General features: G+C 41.9%; 1 protein-coding gene across 6 annotated transcripts in view; it reads left to right on the top strand.

The window, feature by feature from the left end:
* lrba (LPS-responsive vesicle trafficking, beach and anchor containing) overlaps positions 1 to 18,645 on the top strand; it is a 179,095-nt gene that overhangs the window by 74,876 nt on the left and 85,574 nt on the right. For all 6 annotated transcript variants that reach the window (XM_027283138.1, XM_027283139.1, XM_027283142.1 and 3 more), the window contains 3 exons: positions 46 to 110; positions 2,360 to 2,468; positions 11,412 to 11,578. In XM_027283138.1, the coding sequence (XP_027138939.1) occupies positions 46 to 110; positions 2,360 to 2,468; positions 11,412 to 11,578 (341 nt within the window). The remainder of the gene's footprint in view (positions 1 to 45; positions 111 to 2,359; positions 2,469 to 11,411; positions 11,579 to 18,645) is intronic.

Raw genomic sequence — 18,645 nt, 5'->3', positions numbered from 1 at the left:
AGCAGATTAATGTTTATGTTTGATATTGTGTGTGTTCACTTGCAGGAATGGCAGAACTCCATCCAGAAGAATGCCGGTCTAGCCTTTATCGAGTTGGTCAACGAAGGCCGGTAGGTAACTCTGACCTGCTCTCTCTCCTTGCAGCAACACTTCTTCATTATCTTCCCAACCTCTACCCATCAACCACTTTCCGATTTCACCATTCCTGGATCGCATCACATTCCCTCAGGCCCCTAAGATCCCTAAGGCCCTCACAACAGGGTGGCTATTCAAGATTCGGGACAACAATCAATGATCGGGGGGGGGGGTTAAAGTGAAGCTGGGGTGAGTGAGGATGGAGGATCCTTGAGTTCAAGGCTCCATTCAATACCCGCTTATCCCAGAGGGATTTGGAAAAGGAGAGAGGTTAGGCAGAAGGTGACAGGGCCTCTGATCGCTGGTTCCTCCGTGACACTTGGGAAATCGCTCTTGATTTCCCACTGTCCCTCTGCCAGTTTATGCCTTTCTGGTTGAGCCGTTATCTGCCTGTAATCATCTCCTCTGTCTGCCGCTGCCCTTTGTTTTTCGTCTGTTTTTCAATTATCTCGACGTATGAGCCTCCCCATCGCTTCCTAATAAGACTCTCACTCCTACATCAGTTCTTCTTAGTCTTAAAACTCTCATCAATTTCAGATTTAGAGGGGCCACACTTTCCATTATTGATCCTCAGCTTTAAGAATTGGCAGAAGCTAATCCACAGTAATGCAAATGAGACGAGGAATGTAGTCCTACGAGTTCTTTAGGGAGGACTGGATTTGTAATTCACTTTAAAGAGGCTGATATTTCAGTCAGGGTCATACATGTGCAAATGCAGCCCTTTTCTTTGTGGGAATTAAACACGGTTACAACATCATTAGTTGATCCTCAAATTCACTACGAATGTGACTCGTTACTTTATTGAATCCAGATTTCATACTGTAGACAAGCAGCATCCTGATTGGGATTTATAAAAGCAGTTTTTTTTTATTGCAGTTCCACCTTAAAAGGTATTAAAGTGACTTAAATTTTTATTAATAGTGGTCTTAAATATTTTTTCTTGCCAAAGGCAGCAGAACTATTTGGCCTTTTATACTCTACTTGGCCTATCATATAAATCACAATTGGTTCAACAGTGGACTGTGTGTGCAGGAGGCAGCTTCAGTCAGCACCATCTCATCTAAAGCAAACACCATCGCTACAGTACCCTGGAAGATTTTTAGTTAAAAATTTTATTATTATTTGATTGGTACATTCATCTATCCATTTTCTGTAGCTTACCTGGTTCTAGTTACATTAGAGGAGTACTGTATAAAAAAGAATTCAACATTCCTACTGGTTTTTCTTCATATTTTGGCCAGTATGACCATTAAACAGGTATTAAATAGCGTTTTATGTTTCAGTATGACCATTAAACAGGTATTAAATAGCGTTTTATGTTTCATTAATAAGGTCTTGAAAAGTCTTGAATTTAACTTCCTACAGAAACCCTTCATTTTATTACTTTTTTTATCATTACTGAGTATTTTACCTCGCTTTTTCCACAATGTCATCCATGCACATGCGAAAAAATGCCCTCAGTCTGTTTTGTCCATACATACGGTCTGAAGCGCGGAGCACCATAAAGAAGGGCAGTGGCTCGGTTATTGATAGCGGGGCCTCGACAGGGCCATAGAGGCTGCAGAGGCCCCAGCACCTCCGCTCCCCTGCTGCCCTGTGCTGAAACAGCAGGCTTAGGTTACAGTCATCCCCTGGCCCCTAAACCCCCCACCCTCCACCTCACAGTCAGTCCCAGCCTGCCTCATCCCTCCTCTATGGCCCCTAGTCTGTTATTGTTCCACTTTGCACAGTCCTGACCTTTAGGGCTGTAGAGAGGTTTGTTCGACCTGCGCGCACACACATAACATGCATGTTTCATCAACGCTGATAAGAAGAGGGGAGGTAGGACTACATATGTAGCAACATGGGCAGAGATCCTCCCTCCTGTCAGATGCATATCATTAACAAATCAATTAGCACCTGCACCCCACTTAGAGGACCTATCTGGTTTGGTTTTTGTTTCCAAATTAGATTTTCTGCTTATTTTGCACGGTTCTTTTTCAGCATTTTATGGATATTACATGGTTGTTTCTTGCCTAGGTTACCAGATATCACAGTGTTAAACAGATGTTTTAAATACTCCAAAGCTCAAGACTTTATGATATCGTTAAGCATCTGCCTGACATTTCCTCCCCCTGACTGAAGTGAATTGACATCCATATATGTAATAAAATGTTTTAATAATGATCGTAAACACATTTATGCAGTATTGCAGTAGGCTGATGTCCATCTCCCGTCTCCCTAGGCTGCTGAGTCACACCATGAAGGACCACCTGGTTCGTGTGGCTAATGAAGCTGAATTTATTCTTAGCCGACAGAGGGCTGAAGACATCCATAAACATGCAGAGTTTGAGGTAAGATGATGGCAACCAGTGCACAGACACACAATATTCATGACAACAAATGACCATTGACATAACTTCTTATTATGTAAGTAAACTAAATCATCTTTAGCTGTAGGAAAATATAGGGTGTTAGATATTCTGCAACTTAAAGCTGAAATCGTTGAACTGTCTTTCAAACTACTACAAAGATGACTTTGTGAAGCCGTTTTATTCGTCTCATTGTTGGTGTTATGCAGTCGGAGTGTTGGAAATTCGATTTTTTGAAGTGTGTTAGTTGGACAGTAAAGCCATTGTCTGCCAGACGTGTGCAGCCTGACAAAACTGATCAGCATTTTTCAATAGAAGAATGTGCGCTGTCCCATACCGATGGATATAAACATATATTACCAAAGACAAACTACACATTTCAACTTTAGCCGTAGCTTCAAAAGAATGAGAGATGAAGCAAGTATTTCAGTACTTTTTCTGTACAAAGAAAAAATGTTAACCAAGCATCATTTACATGTCAGATCTACAAGAACAATAAAGTCCATTTGTTGCTTTAGGCCCATCGCACTAAGACTCCTTTGATAGAAATGTTTAATAGTTTGATATTCTAGTCAGTGAGAGCACAGAGGAGCTGATCCAATGACTACTTAAAACCTGTCCATCAAATTTTAAGATCTGTCACAGCAAACCTGGAGGATAAATGTTTACTTTTCAAACATAACCCTGTGCTAATCGTGGACACACACGCACACACAAACACACACCGGCTTACATACACACTGAAGTAGTTTAAGGCTGGAGATCATGCTTGGCACATATCACTAACCAAACATTGTGTAGTGTTAATTTATCCCTGTGCCCCTCCGACTAACTGCAGCCTTGCCCCTGAAACATAACTTCTCCCCCTCCTCTTCCCACCAGCTCTCAGTACAAATGTTGCCATTCACGTGTAGCTGCTGGGCCAACTCTATCCTGACCCATGGGCACCCTACGTTGCCCCTTTCCCAGTCCAGCTCTGCTAAACCCCCCCACCTCTGCTTTCTAGATCTCACCAAAATCATTTCCTGTCCTGCTGAGATCCTGTCCATTATACTCCCGCTGGGGGTGTATTTTGCCACTGACAGGAATATGGCATTCTCCCCTCTCTTCCATCCCTCCCGCCCTCATTTCTCAGGAACCTGCCAGCACTAAAAGCTGCAGACAGACCTGAGAGGTGCTGGCCTGAAGGGCTGACTCTGTGTAAACCCACCACCTCCACCTCCAAGCCCTTAGCCCCCACTTTGCAGTAAAAATGTGATGCTTTTTTTTTTTAAGGTTCAAGGAAGGGTCTCTCTTACATTCGGGTAAAGTAAAATCCCTGAAGAGTGTTGAAAGTCAATCAGTGGGGCTGGGGCTCAACTCCTGCACATCAAAGTTTTGTCTGTGATTGCTATGTTTTGCTCTCTTTCTTGGATAGGCTGCTTTTCTGTGTAATTGCCATCCTGTTCTTGTGAACCCTTATTACTCACTCTGCACCTGAGTGTCAGTCATTCACACAGTATTATCTGACGTGGTCTGACCTTATCATTATCAACACAGACGGGTGGAGCATGATTTAGTTCTTCTGAGTTGATGTTTTAAAAAAATAAAAAATGTATTCCACTGCATACCCGCTTTATAAAAGGCGCATAGCATTTGTGCTCTTGCAAAACTGCATGTACAGTATGTCATGTTAGACAGCTGTTCCATCAGAGCAAGTAAAAATGGCTCAGAGTATGTTGCCTGACAGACAGACTTGGCAGCCCGTCTGCAAACGACAGCCCCAAATGATCCGACTCTGCCTCTGCCTCTTGCTGTGGCCGCAGGCCACACGCTCTCTAAGAATTCAAGAAGGGATAGGGACATGGTTACACAAACTCCCAGGCATTAAGATTCCTAACCCTGCATACAGCAATTTGACATTGCACGTAACAGGCTGACTGTCCCAAGCTCACCAAATCTAATTTATTTGCTTTTTTAAAAGTTCCTCTAAGTCCTGTTTGTGTTTGTTTTAATGCTATATTTGTTCTAGCTAAATCTGCAGTACACGGGTTATTAAAAACAAAACCTTCATACCCTTAATCTATGGACTTTATGTGTAGATAACAAGAGTTAGACATACGAATACACTGTTTAACTGACAGTTCAAGTCCTATTTTTACATATCCCTTTAGTAAGAGTACCGTTATAACAAAAAGACGGACGCCTCATAGCTGTTTTAGTTCATCCACCCTGTTTTATACAGTCATATTTGTAATATATATAAAGCATTTTTTGGAATATGTTAGTACATTAATGTGTTCAGTGTCACAGGGTCAGCGTTTGTTACATTTCCAAATGAAGCAGCACTATCAGTTACATGAACCGTCGCTCAGTCGACTGCAAAAATACAACTAATGGAAAGCTATAACTTTCCATTAGTTGTATTCTGGTGTTGTCATTTGAAACTTACTCTACCTTTTGCAATCTTCCAGCCGTCCTTAATCAGATACCGACCGAAGCTCGTCCCAAACTATGTTTCACAATTGAATTCCCCACTTAAATGCAGTTGCTCCTCAGTGACCTCTGAGAAGAAGTGAACCCCTGATAAGTCTTGCTCTGATATTGCTGTATTGATTTTTGCCTCCATACAAGCTGTGCTTGAGGCTGCTGGAGCCAACGGTTTCATTTTGCACTGCCACAATAAAAATAACAGGCCAATGAAACATCCCCCCTGAGGGTGGGGGGTGGAGGGTTTTTGAAATAATTTTCAGCTATGTCCCAGTTTTTTTTTTTTGTTTTTTTTAAAGCGTTGTCCCTCTGTATTGTGTTGCGGTGACACTATAGGTTGGGTTATTGTCTTGTGAGAAATAAACCTGAAAATAGGTCTCCACAAAAATGACTCATTTAGGATGCCATTGTGTTCCAGTGGAAGTGAGGAGGTTTGCTAAGTCATGCAACATCAATTACCAAAACATAATCTGCATCTTCCCTCACTATACTGTTCTACATTAAAGAGCTCTTGCTGTAGTCAAACGGCTGCAGCGAATGCCAACCAAGGCACCAGAAAAGAGAATAATTCAATACATAAAAACAAATTTATGTTTGCTCCTTGTCAGAGTTCATATCCTTGTGAAGGTAGTGATATAGGATTTAGATACCCGTTTGCCTTCGGAGACATAACATATGCTTTCTCTCTCTCTCACTGTCTCTCTCTCTCTTTCTCCCTCACACTCACTGGCTCTCTGTGGGACAGAATTGAGTTATCTTTGGCCCTGAGAGTAAGTTATTACAGTGGGCTTAGGGTGAAACAGATGAAGATAACTAGGGGGAAATCCAATTACCTTTTAGGGTTCTCTATCTAAAAGGATCCTTAATGTGAAGGAGATCTGCAGATCGGATGCTGTTGCCCAGCACAGCAAATGATAGACTCCGATATCTTCCAGAGGAGCAGGAAGGACAGGGTGCCCAAGAGATAGAAAGGAGGAGAGAGAAATCGAACTCCCTCTTTTTATGGGGTTGTTCATTAGGGATGAAATGTGGTGGGCTCAGGGGGCACAAGGGCAGATAACGGGGTCCAGATAGGGAAGAGTGAGCAAGACCCAAGTCATTTCTATTCTTTCTTACTGTTCCCTTCTGCTCAGTCTTTTTTTCTTTTTTTTATATACCCCCTTGATTCATCCTCTGCCGTTATATGGAGTAATTGAATTGACTGTCTGAGAGATCCTGTGAAAGCCAGACGATAGCAGCTAATTAGTGCTTGGCGTCATTGTCTTCCCTCTGCTGAGCTTGTAAAACGATCTGATCCTCCTCCTCACGTTAATGACATTAACATTGAGCTGATGCTCATTATGTTGTGTTATCATAGCTCTGGTCTCTGGAAAAAACCTGTGCATCACAGAGCTGAGTATCACAGAGAGAGAGAGAGAGAGAGAGAGAGGGAGCTTTGGCAAGGTCCAGAGATGACCTAATGTAATCTATTACATCACATCCCAATTTTAAATCTAACCACTAGGAAGATAAATTCACAGATTCCACCAAAACCAGTTTTGTAACAATGACTTTTATTGTTAAAACAGAAGAAATCTGCTGAACAAAATGTTACTCAAACACACACACAGGAAGAGCCAGAGAACCACAACTCCCAAAAGGTATTTACCCCACATCATTCGCAGCAGCAGTCAGACTGATAGCTGCCACCAACTGTAGCTTGCTGTCATGTAGTTGTCGCAACTGTAATGTAGTATGTCAGCAGGGCTGGATGCCCGGACACCTCATTATGGGCAAAGCTGCTGTCAAGAGAATGAGGGAACAACATGTCTATATTTGTGATAGCGTTGTTGCACAAACATTGTGATGTGGATGCTTTTCCAAAAAGGGGAACTAGAATAAGAAAAAAAAAACTGAACAGCTATGGATCTCTAAATACATAAATGTTGCATAAGTTGGCATCTTTCAACATTGTATTCTTTCTTCTCGGTAGATGCTGTTTTTTTGGGGTTTTTTTTACTGTACATCATGGACTGTTTCACCGAGGCACCAGGAGATAAAATGGGAGAAGTGGGGTACACAAGATGGTTGCGGAACAGTAGCCTCAGTCCCACTGACTTGTCCGCGTAATGAAGTCCCCAGGTACCTCCTCCGCAGCTGCCATCATTATGTGTGACCAGCTAACCCCCGAAATATGACTTTACTCCCTAGTTTCCTTTCACACAGCCTCTTTAGTCAGTGGGAGAATATTCTCTCTTTTTTTTCCTCCTTTGAGCAGCTGAAGTTAGCTCATAATTCTGAATAAAAAGTCGCCAGGTTACAACGATCTTCTATCTTATGCAGAGAAGACGTACAGCAGTGTATTAAAATCAAGACTTTTGAATTTCATATGGTTGATAGTTTTTGAATTCAACCGGTGCTTAATGCCACTACCCCTGTATTCATGATTTAAAGCAACGGCCAATCCAAAGGACACATATTTTTCATCTGGTCGTGTCCTTCCTTCATTTGACTATTTTTCACCTCCAGACGACAGTTTAACACGTATGATTTTTCACGTGGCATGACCTTCAAGCGGAAGCCGGAGTCACTGTAAAAAGATGGAAAGCAAACGCAGACTAATGTGGCAAGAGGAGGACGCGTTTTTTTTTTTGCAGAGAAAGGAGGTTTCTGGATAGGAGAGATGAAGAGGCTGCCAGCTGAGCATGGTGACCAGTCCATTAAAGATCAGCCACAGACAGTATGAGGGGAAGGAGGAGGAGGAGGAGGAGGGAGGAAGAGAAGACGGAGGAGGAGGAGAGATACTTTGATAAGTGTTGCGCCTGCGTTAACCTTGATGGCCGCTAGCAATGGGCCAGTGCCAGCAGCGGGGATCTGTTTCAACTGGATTAGATTTTTTTTTTTTTCCCCTTCTGTGCTCCACGGGAAGAAAAAAAATCAATACTTGGGAGCACGGCATGACAGGGGCATCATTTCAGAATTGAAGTGGCTGTCAAGCATTGTCATTTGGTGACTTTTGTTCGCCATTGTACTTTTAAGCCCTCATTTTTCTCCCCCTCCTCTTCCCTTCACTCGTTTCTTCCCTCGCCCATTGTCTGAATTCCCCTGGTGACATTTTATGTTGCAATTTGAAAACTCGAGGGCAAGAGATCAAGTGCAAGAGAATCTCTTTGAAACCAATTGGTGGACTGGTTCAGCATCTACTTTTGTTTAGCGACCCCCATCCTGCTTTCTCATTTCATCCTCTTGTCTCCCCAGACCTCCATTGTGTTCCAGGAGGAATTTATTTGTAGTGTATTTGCATTCTTTGATACTAGACAAGGACAAGCCTGATGTCTCGCCTTCCGCTGGACAGTTTCTTTGCCCGTGTGTAAATGAAACCCTTTGGGAGTGCTTGTCGACGGATGTGAGAAATTGGAGATTCTTGCAGAGCGATAGCCCGGCTTTGGAGAGTGTGTAGCCCTGATGTGCCACCAATGTCAAGACATTGCAAATCAAGCGCTTTAATAATATCTCTGCTGGTTTTGTTTCTTCCCCCTGTTCTCCGACAGAACCTTGAGACCCTGGTTTTGTCAGTCGGCGTGTTGAAGACTCTCTGTGGCACGGCACCACCGCTAGACCTCTCTCTGTCACTCTAATTGATAAACATAGGGCTGATATCTTGTAATGAGCCTCCATTCTCCAGCCTATTATACTGGTTAACCCTCTCAACCCAGCAAGGGAGAGGAGGAGGGGAACCAAGGCATCATCTGACAACAACTACAGCATTTAGATAAGGCTGACACTGTTACAACACCACCGCCACTGTGAAACTCATCTCTTCGTTACCCCTGCTTATTATTTATAGAATCAACATGGAAAAAACATGAGCGAGTGGCAGCGATAACCACAACAACAATTATTGGCAACAAAAAGTTGATTTGAGTGTTAAAAAAGAGGTTCAGCGACGTTATTAAAATGCAAAGCTTTGTCTCTGAGTGTGTTGCCATTTTCTCCTATTATGTGATTTTAGAGATGATTACTGTTCTTTCCACTCCTTGGTCACTTCCTTAGCAGCCGATTCCCCCCCGCCAAACTCCCAACACACATCCATAGTTATTTATTTGAACTGTTGATGAATTGTGGGAGACACGACTCAGTGTAATTGACTCGATTAATGCCAGCCATTATCATTTCGTCTTCACCAAGCTGTCTCCTCCGGCAGAGCAGGCACTCGCACCGTCCGACCCTGTCAGCCAGGCCATGTAATGGAAGGTGCTGCCCATGATTACAGTGTCGCAAGTCATAACGGTCTCACTGCCAGCGAGTTGTGCCCTGGTGGCTGTCTGGGTAGGAAGCTAACGGAGCATAGTCTGCCGTGCTTTTCTCTTCAGCTGCACTCTTTTAAGTCGGTGAATGGAAGTGCTTGTCTCTGGGCGAGTCTTTTTATGGTTGTTTTCTTGTCAAAATATGCACATGGACTGCTTCAGTCACTCCAAAAGAGGCATGTTTCTAATTGCAAACGGGAACAGATAGTTTTAATTTACTTCTTATGTTTCTTCGACATTCCTTGAAAGGAAAGAAAGAACAGTCTGTTTGAAAATACCCAAAATTCTCTTTTTTTAAGGTTCTGCCCTTTATCCTGTCTGTAGACGTGGATGTGAAGTGAATACAGGATGGTGCCAGCTGGGGGATTTAGTTATTCACTTTAACCTTCATAATAACATAACATAACATAATAAGTCCTTCATAATACCCGGCATATTCTCTGACTTCACATCAACGGTATGACCCCCGGAATTAACGGTGACTTGTCTTTTCCACTTACAAGCTAACCCAGCTTTGGGTTTTAATGGCACTACTTATGTGTTCAGCTTTTTTGGTTGTTATTTTAGGGGTGAGTCTGTGAATTTGGCCTTTTCTCCTGCAGTCGACTTTGGCTTCGGATATGAGAAAAGCCCATTACAGCATGGAGGGTTTGGGTGTTTGGGCAGTCTCAACACACAGGTGATGAAGTGTTTGTTTATGGTTATGAGTTTGAACCCGGCACTGTTGATTAGTACCGCAGACTTTACGTGTCTCAGACAGGGGCAGATGGAAATGGACTCTTTATAGGCGTGCTACTTACATCTGACGGAAATCCACATAACCATTTATTTAGCTAGAATGGATCATTTCTATAATCATGTATAAAATGTTTTGGGAAGTGTTTCTCTGTTGTTCCATTTTCTGTTGAAAGTTTAACTCAGTGTCTTATGCAATAATTTGATGCTGAGCGTAACTAGAATTGTAGCATTTTCAACTCCATCCTCTCAGTCCCCTTCCTTTTGGTGTGCTTGTTCCAATCCCTGCTAGCCTTCAGTGGCACTGATCAAGATTAATGGACATGCAACACACACGCACACACACACCACACATACACAAGGCAAAGCATTCTCAGGTTGAAAATTTGAAACACTTACTCAGAAATTCCTTTTCCGTACTCCCTTTATTTTGCTGTTTCCCAGGTCGTCATGCTTGGAAGGTCAAGGCCTACTTTAATGCCACACAAAGAGACATAGATTGATAATTAAGGCCCAGCAGCCTGCAGAAAAGCCCCTCTAATGTGATTTATACCTATAGATTTTCTGTCAGATATGAAATGTTGTCGTTCAAATTGAAGAGGAGGATCCATTATAAAGCGCTTTACTGGGAACTTTGGAACAGCAGGTTGCATTTGTTCAGCCATGCATCTGAGTTAATACTTACTGTATGACCATTCTACCAGTGGGTTAGTTTAAGGTTAATTTCATAAGGAGAGTAATATACAAGTGAAGCAGCATTAATAATTGAATGAGCTTTTGCTCTTAGTACCATAACCATTTGCTTTAGCTGCAGAAGAAAATCTAAATGCACCATCACAAGCCTGATGATCTCCATATCTCGCTATACATAGCACATGTTTTTCCCCTTCCCTCCCTTTCTTTATGCTCACCTTCAATAAGAATATAACTTTGAAACAGTTCTTTTCAAAGTAAGCCGTGGGTTTGCTATTGAAATTGATTCTGAAACCGAGATTGGAAATCAAAACACTGTTTCAAATTATAGCAGGAGGTGTTTTACTTTTACCATCGCTGCCGAGTTGAAAGGCCCATTCTGATAACAAATTCCGACAGAGAAAAATGTCCTCCCTGTGCATTGTGGGTATCGTGTGATTTGGTGCGCTGGAGGGCATTAGTAAATACGTGTCCACTGTTATTAATCAACATGACACGAGGGCAGAAATGACCCTATGCTTTTCATTTGCTTCTACTCAGAGTAGAGTTTCTATATGTGAAAACACTGTTGTTCTAGTGTCTGTATTGTTTCCCTCCTATAGATCTGTTTTCCTGAATGCTATTTTCAAGATGCTAACACCTTTTATGATTTATATACTGTGAAATCCATTCTCTCGGCACATTTGTGCACGCGGTCGAATGTTTGAATGCGTAATGTGTTTTTTCCTCTTTTCTTTCTCAGTCTAACTGCGCTCAGTACGCAGCAGAGAAGCGAGATGAGGAGAAAATGTGCGACCACCTGATTCGAGCAGCCAAGTACCGCGACCATGTGACGGCAACGCAGCTCATCCAGAAGATAGTCAACATACTGACTGACAAACATGGAGCCTGGGGAAGCTCTGCCATAAGGTAAAACCGTGCCTGTAAAAACACGACTAAAAAACCGAACTTACTAACCGCGCTTATTCTGGATGTTCTTACATTATTAAGTTGTCATTTTACTTCCAAGTAAGTCTGATATTAAACGAAAGAATTCATCGTAACGTGGGGAAAAAATTCCGTCTCGCTGTTGAGGTTTTCTGTGCACACTCACGTGGCTTCACATGTACATACGCATGATGCATTTCTCATTATGTACGTGTTTGATCCATTCTTTTGTTCTTATTTGGCAGAATTTGAAATTGAAGCATTGTCTAGAAAAGCCTTTAATCAAGGGGATGCACCTGTTTTTGTTTTTTTTATGTTATTCATAGCATGTTATTTTCTTCAGCCTCAAATCATTCAAATCACTGCAACGGTTTTAATCTCATCATAATCTTTTCTCATCCCCCCCAATACTCATGACTTTGATTAAATTAGATTTGCAAAGGTGAAAATGTCAGCTGTGGGTTGAATGATGCATTGACTCGGGAGAGAGATGAAAGCCATTTAAACAGCTCCGCTCCCCATTAAGAACAGAGGCAACCCTATCCCGTGTGTTTGTTTCGCCAAATAGGCAGCAGAATCCAATGCAGCTATTCCCTAATGATGGCTGTTTGTGCAGGTAGTGTGTAATGGTGAGCTGGAGAGACGGCCGCTGCCTCACGCTTGTTAGGCTGAACCAACTCTCCAGAGACTCGTCTGGTGAGGGTTAGTTTGCTATTGGATCAGGAGTCTATCTCTGGCTGCCTTTGTTTTCCTTTTCTATTTTTTTTTCTCTCTTGTATCAGGATGCAGTGTATTATTTGTCATATTTTTCTTTCCTTGATCCCATCTCCTTCCCTTTTCTTTCCATGTGTACTCATACAGAGCTACGCCATTTACTATGCAGATTGTGTTCTACGAGCCCTGGCCAGAAAAGTCCCCCATTACCGGCCCTTTATGCCGTTGTGCTATTGATGGTTTTCCTAATGGCTGCCGATGGGCGCAGGGAGCCATTGGCACTGGGCCTTGGAGTGCAGCGCTCTTTTAATAAATCACAATCAGTCCTGTGCCATTACATCAATATTTTTGGTCAATTACTGTGAAGGTCAGGTGGTGCAGCTTCGCACCGGAGCATGTGGTATGCGGGCATAGGAGAAACATCTGGTGTTGCAAACCCCCAGAAAAAGACCAAGTAAAAGGAAAAGATGAACAAAAAAAAAAGTCACAAGCACACCTGAATACCTGCAGGCGTCCTAATATAAGAGATGTTCTTTCCCTAATTATTTACAGGCAGCAACGTGTGCTGGACGGGAGGAGAAGGACGGATACACACAATGAACACTGCAACCTTTTTCCAGCTGTGAAAATGAAATCCGGGAACACAAAGACAATACGCAGCTATGATTACGACCTTTTGTTGCTTGGGTGTAAAATCCAAGCCTGCCTGCTCACACGCCATAAAAACGTATTCCCCAAAGTTTCCATTCAATAAAGAGTCTGAAAATGAAAATATTATTTTCTCACAAGCTGATGGGAATTGTTGTTTCCTCACGGCAGGCATCTAATATCTTCTGACATAGTGTGACCCGCCTGAATGCAATTTGTGTCTTAATATCCAGCTTACAGCGGCCCTAGCCTCTGGAGAAAAGAGGTGTTAGGTGATTTTCCCTTTTCCATTCCCCTGCTTCGTCTTTTCTTCACTCTGTCTGCGGTTCCCTCTCTCTCTCTCTCTCTCCCTTTCTCTTCGGCGCAACTTACAATTTCTTTTCTCGTTTTCTCTCACTCCTTGTCCTTTACTCCTTCTCGTTTCACGATCTACTTCAGTTGTATCACTGGGTGTCCAGGGAGGACCCCCCCGCCCCCCCACATGACAGAGGCAACATCTATCGTTTTTGTGCCCTTGTCTGTCATCTAGTGTCACGACAAAGACAGATCTATAGCCAGACAGATAGGTCGACTACCTGTTCATCCATACATTTCTGTCCCGGTGCCTTGAGACTCAGGTGTACAACATGCCAGCCTGCTGTCTTTTTAAGAGAGAGAAAAAAAAGAAAAGGAAATGAATAACTAGCAATATAGCTACAAATGAAACAACTGGCAGATGTCATTTCTTGCTCACTAGTTTTTTTTTTTTCCTTTCTTTGAGCTTGGGTCCGCTGAGCATCCAGACTGCCGCGGTGTTTATTTGGGTCAGGAATCATCTTTCATGTATATGACACCTAGACAAAGTCGACGGACAGAGAGGGGAGATGAGGGCAGATGATGGAGAACGCCAACTCACAGTCTCCGGGGACACGCACTACTCTCCTCTTTTTTTCCCCTCTCATACCTTCTCTTTATTGCATTCTAATAGGCTGACTAATGTACCATGGAAATTCACTCTGGATGCAGGAAGCGGGGGAAGTAGAAGGAAGGTGGCGGCAGCTGAGAAAAGGTTGAAGTGTGATGTAGAAGCAGTTTTTTTTATATATATATATTTATATATCCAGAGTTGTTGTTGTTGTTGTTGACAATCTACTGATGTAGCCAGTCTGTATGAGGCAAATGGAAACATTATTTAAGATGCAGAGGTTTAGGTGTACACGCTGGCATTTGCTGTTTTCCTACTTTGTCTTACTCCTTCCTTTTTAAAGCTGTGTCAGTATCCTTTTTATTCCTGGTTTATTCCAACAATCCTCACCTACAGCTAGTCCCCCCCACCACCACCACCACCCCGAAACACCACACCCCACACCTCGAGCACCAACTCCTCTCCCTCTGCTCCTCCTCCCTCATATAAGCAGCTCATTTTCTGCAGCACCACTGCTCTAATGGCCGCCCTTAGGCTAGAGGCTTCCCAGCCAAGGGACATCCATCTTTTGGCATGTCACACTCCCGCCCGGCAAAAAATCTTTGTGATGTGCACTCCAATTTTTCTTCAGTAAATCAAATCATCCTTCCTTCAGAAAGACGAATGCTTTAGGGTTGGAGTGTTATAGAGAAAATCAATGCCGGCAAAATTGAAACAGTATGCCCCCGTATTGATCGGCCTTGTGAGATCGAAAAAGAACAGCTTTGTAACTGTTCCACTGGACAGTTAGCTGACCTGTAATGGACAAACTATTGATATTAGCATTACTATTTTATCTTGTGCTATGTCATTTCACCAGCGTGCTATTGAGGGAAAGAAGCCGGAGCAGAACATTCTCTGTTAGGAAAGGTTTCCTTTTATCCAGCTACATGATACAGAAGATGAAGCATTTTGTCAGACCACCTCCGTTTTTTGTTTACTACTTTATTATACTACTATTACTATAAACATTTGTGGCGCTCATTAGGGCTACTACTAATGACAATACTAATAAAAAATATATAATAAGAAAATACAGTAGAATAGTGAAAAATGCTAATCACAAATTGTTTGTTTTGTACCTAACCCAACAGCCCAAAGCTCTACAGTGTTTATTTAACAATGGTCAAATCAAAATGATCACATTCAGGAATTTAGTCTGTGTTTGGTATTTCTGCTTGATGAAGACACAAGCAGCTAATAAGTTTTCAGTGTTGTTAATTATTTTTCTGTTGATCAACCAATTGGTTAAGATGTACATCATACTGTGAGTCACATTAACAGAGTAAGTGCACAGCATGTGTATCTACTCGCCAGTGCTACATGACTAACCTGTGTTTCCTGTTATGGCGACAACTAAAGATTTTAATTTTAATTTAATTTTTTACATATTGTATGATTAACGATTCATCCTCAAGTCTAAATAAATGTCAGAAAATTAGTCTGACATTCAAAACATTCAGTTTACATTGATACAAAACAGAGTTAAAATCTAAAACCAGTTGATGTTTGGTAGCATTTTTTCGGTACTGACTCCAACTATACATTTTTGTATCCATTGTGACTAACTGATAAATTGACTGTGACTCAGCTCTACAGCATGAACTATATTCATTCTCTACAACCTATTCTTTATTAAATAATTATGATTCATGGGTTAGTATGTGAAATAAAATGGTGAAAAGTCACAATTTTCTACAGCCCAATTCAACATCTTCAAAATGCTTATGTCAGTACAGTTCTCAAAGATGTTACATTCTTGGTGATTTAAGACATTTAAGAACACAGATGAGAAAATGTTTGGTATTTTTCCTTGACAATGACAAACGGTAAATACATTTTCCAAATCAAAACATTGTTTTGAATTTTAGGTATTAGGTATGAGATGACGTTTTGCTGATCTAAATAAACTACAATCAAATTCTTGGGTCCTTTTTTATCAAGAGATAAGACCTAATGTTCCAGCTAATGGTAGTCAGATTTAAATATTCCTGAATTCTGAAATATGTAACATATGTCACATACATGACTTTTTCAAACATAGCTGCACAAACTTCGAACGACTAAGAATACCACAGAGAGAAACACAAGTACAAAAATCTGTCGTGGCACAGAGCAGTCGCCAATATCAAGAAATTGATTGAGTAAATAGGTTTTCAAAGCCTTTAATTAACTTTCTTTTTTTTATCAATTTAATCAACTATATAACTGCAGCTTTACTGCTCATTGTCCTGTAGTTAGCTCCCATGTTACTTTTGTCCCACACATTGAGCCGCTGTATTCAACTGTACCACCCTCCCACGTTATCAATTAATTATGCTCTGAACATACCGTGGGGCTGTGCTTACTTCAGTGAGGACATTCATGTTCACAGAGCACTTTTTTAAATAAATGATTGCATGAGAAACCGCGGCAGCCAGATTCATCTCTACTTGTATGCTTTCATTCCAGACCTAAATCACAATTATGATACATAATACTGAATGTAATGCATGTGTTAAAGCCGGGGCCTGCACAATGTCCGCTCTGCCTTGCGTGTATGTTTCATGACCACACTGTACATTACGGCTGCGCTGGTACTGTGCACGCAGAGCTGAAAAAGGAAATGGGACTCTAGCACGTCAGCGGAGATTATAACCATAGGAAACAAGAACATAACTGTTTAGAGTACACTGACTCTCGGAAATGCACGACTCGAGGGGGGCAGGAAGACAGAGAAGGAGAGAGAGACAGATGGAGCAGAGGATGAGAGAGGGATATTTGTTACCGAAGCATCAAAAGTTAAGATGGAGACAAAGACAAGAGAGGGACATTTTTTTTCCACCCACATCCTTTCCTCTCACTGCAGTATATACTAAACCATAGCAATGAGTGATTGCACAAATCTGTATGTAAAAGGCTGAGAGCATGTCTTGTTTGCTGGATGGAAAACTCTGCAGCTGCCGACTTATCAGACCATCAGATTGCCTTTTGTTGCATTTGAGAGTAGAATAAACACGTCCCGATCTCTCGTGATCCTGATTTGTACACCAGATTTTCCCATTTGAATCATTCCTGCACTCTTCCTGTTGATTATTATTATTATGTGTTTTAATCTTCGTAGCTAATCCCGAAGGCTGCTAAAATGCATCTATAATAGACACTCTCTGAAATTATCCCTTCTTTACATTGGTTTAGGGTGAGTCCATTATTTAGTACAGTACTTGCTGATAATGGCTTTTGGTTTGCTTCTAAATACTCGTACTGTAAACACAAATATGACCCGATGTACTGTGCAGCAGTCCGGAGCTCCCGTCTCATCCGAGGCAGAGACAGTTGTTTTCTTTTAGTCCAGGTCCTGGCTCCTTCAAAACCAATTAGCCGGGGCTCGGGTTGTGGTCATCCATCTGCTTTGATACAGTCATAAACACATAGCATAAACAAACCCCACGAAGCAATTCGAGCATGCCTTAAGTTATGTTCATCTTTGTAAACGAGACTCTTTGTATCGCGCGGAGATCTCCAACGCCAAAATGGATTTTAACGTGAAACCCTGCACCTCATTAATCACGTACAGTGACATGTGTCTGGGACAGAAAAAGTTGTGACAGGGACAGAAAGGATGTTCCTTAAATCTCTGGGGAGACTGCTGGAATTTGACAGACTTGCGTTCCATCAGTTACATAAAATAACGTGCCACGAAGGCCCTACCGTGCAGAGTCTGGCTCATGGATATGAATTAGAATATAGCCTTAATGATAACATTTACCTCGACTGTGTATACAGTACAGTGGCTGGGGCTGTAAGGAATAGTAACAAAGTGTCATGGAGGAACATATTAACAGCTGATGATCTCCATATGTTAACATGGTTAAGTGTTACAGTGAATACCAAGGCGCACTCGGTGGATCATTTTAAAATGACAACAAAAAGTGAAGTGGTTCAGTTAAAACTGGTACTTTTTAACCATTATTGTGGAAATGGTTTAGAATTTATGGATTTGGTTTTAATACCACCTGACGTTTATCTAATTTTAAGCTCATCTATCAATCCGAGCTTGTAATATATTGGTTGTGACAATAAATATACTAAAGATCAGCCCCTACCAATTTGTAATTTAATTTTGTGACATTTATTTACCATCTAAATTCTTATTTTGTAGCTGTGCTGCTCTAAAAACCTTCCACTTTCCACCACAGCCGCTGCAGAGTTATCCCCAGCTGCGAAACGTTCTACATATATGCATGGTGATATGTTGCTATAGCACGTCACCGAACCTGGGGGTGAAAATCGACACGAGGTTCTCAGCTTAACCAATTTACCCAAAGCCATTTACATCCTCTAGATCGTCTTCTTCGTTTTTACACCATCCGTTTTTGTTCGCCCTCTTCCTGGCAGCTCGGAAATGTAATGGAATCCTTGTTATGAAGTATGAAAGAAGCCCGCCATCCCTGAAAGACCAATTACACCATCCTGCCTCGCTGCCTCGCTGCTCACAGCCCAGTGTGACTCTGTAGCAACTCTCAGATTTATGAGTTTCATATACCCTTAAGAAAGTATATGGCCTTGGTGAGGCAAGGTCATGATAAAAGGGGTGCTGATCAATATCTGAATGAAAAACCATTTGGGAAGTTTTTAGGGCTTTTTTTCTCCTTTCTGCCTGGATGCAATATCTGCACGGTATCGATTGTCCAGAGCCAGTAGTTAGTCAAAGGCTATCTCCTTTGACTAACCCCTTTGCAGCGTGTCAGCCCCCCCCTCTTCC

Source organism: Larimichthys crocea, chromosome X (assembly GCF_000972845.2).
Source record: "Larimichthys crocea isolate SSNF chromosome X, L_crocea_2.0, whole genome shotgun sequence".
Taxonomy (NCBI): domain Eukaryota; kingdom Metazoa; phylum Chordata; class Actinopteri; family Sciaenidae; genus Larimichthys; species Larimichthys crocea.
Note: the sequence above shows the minus strand (reverse complement) of the source record. Positions and strands in the feature narration are given on the sequence as shown.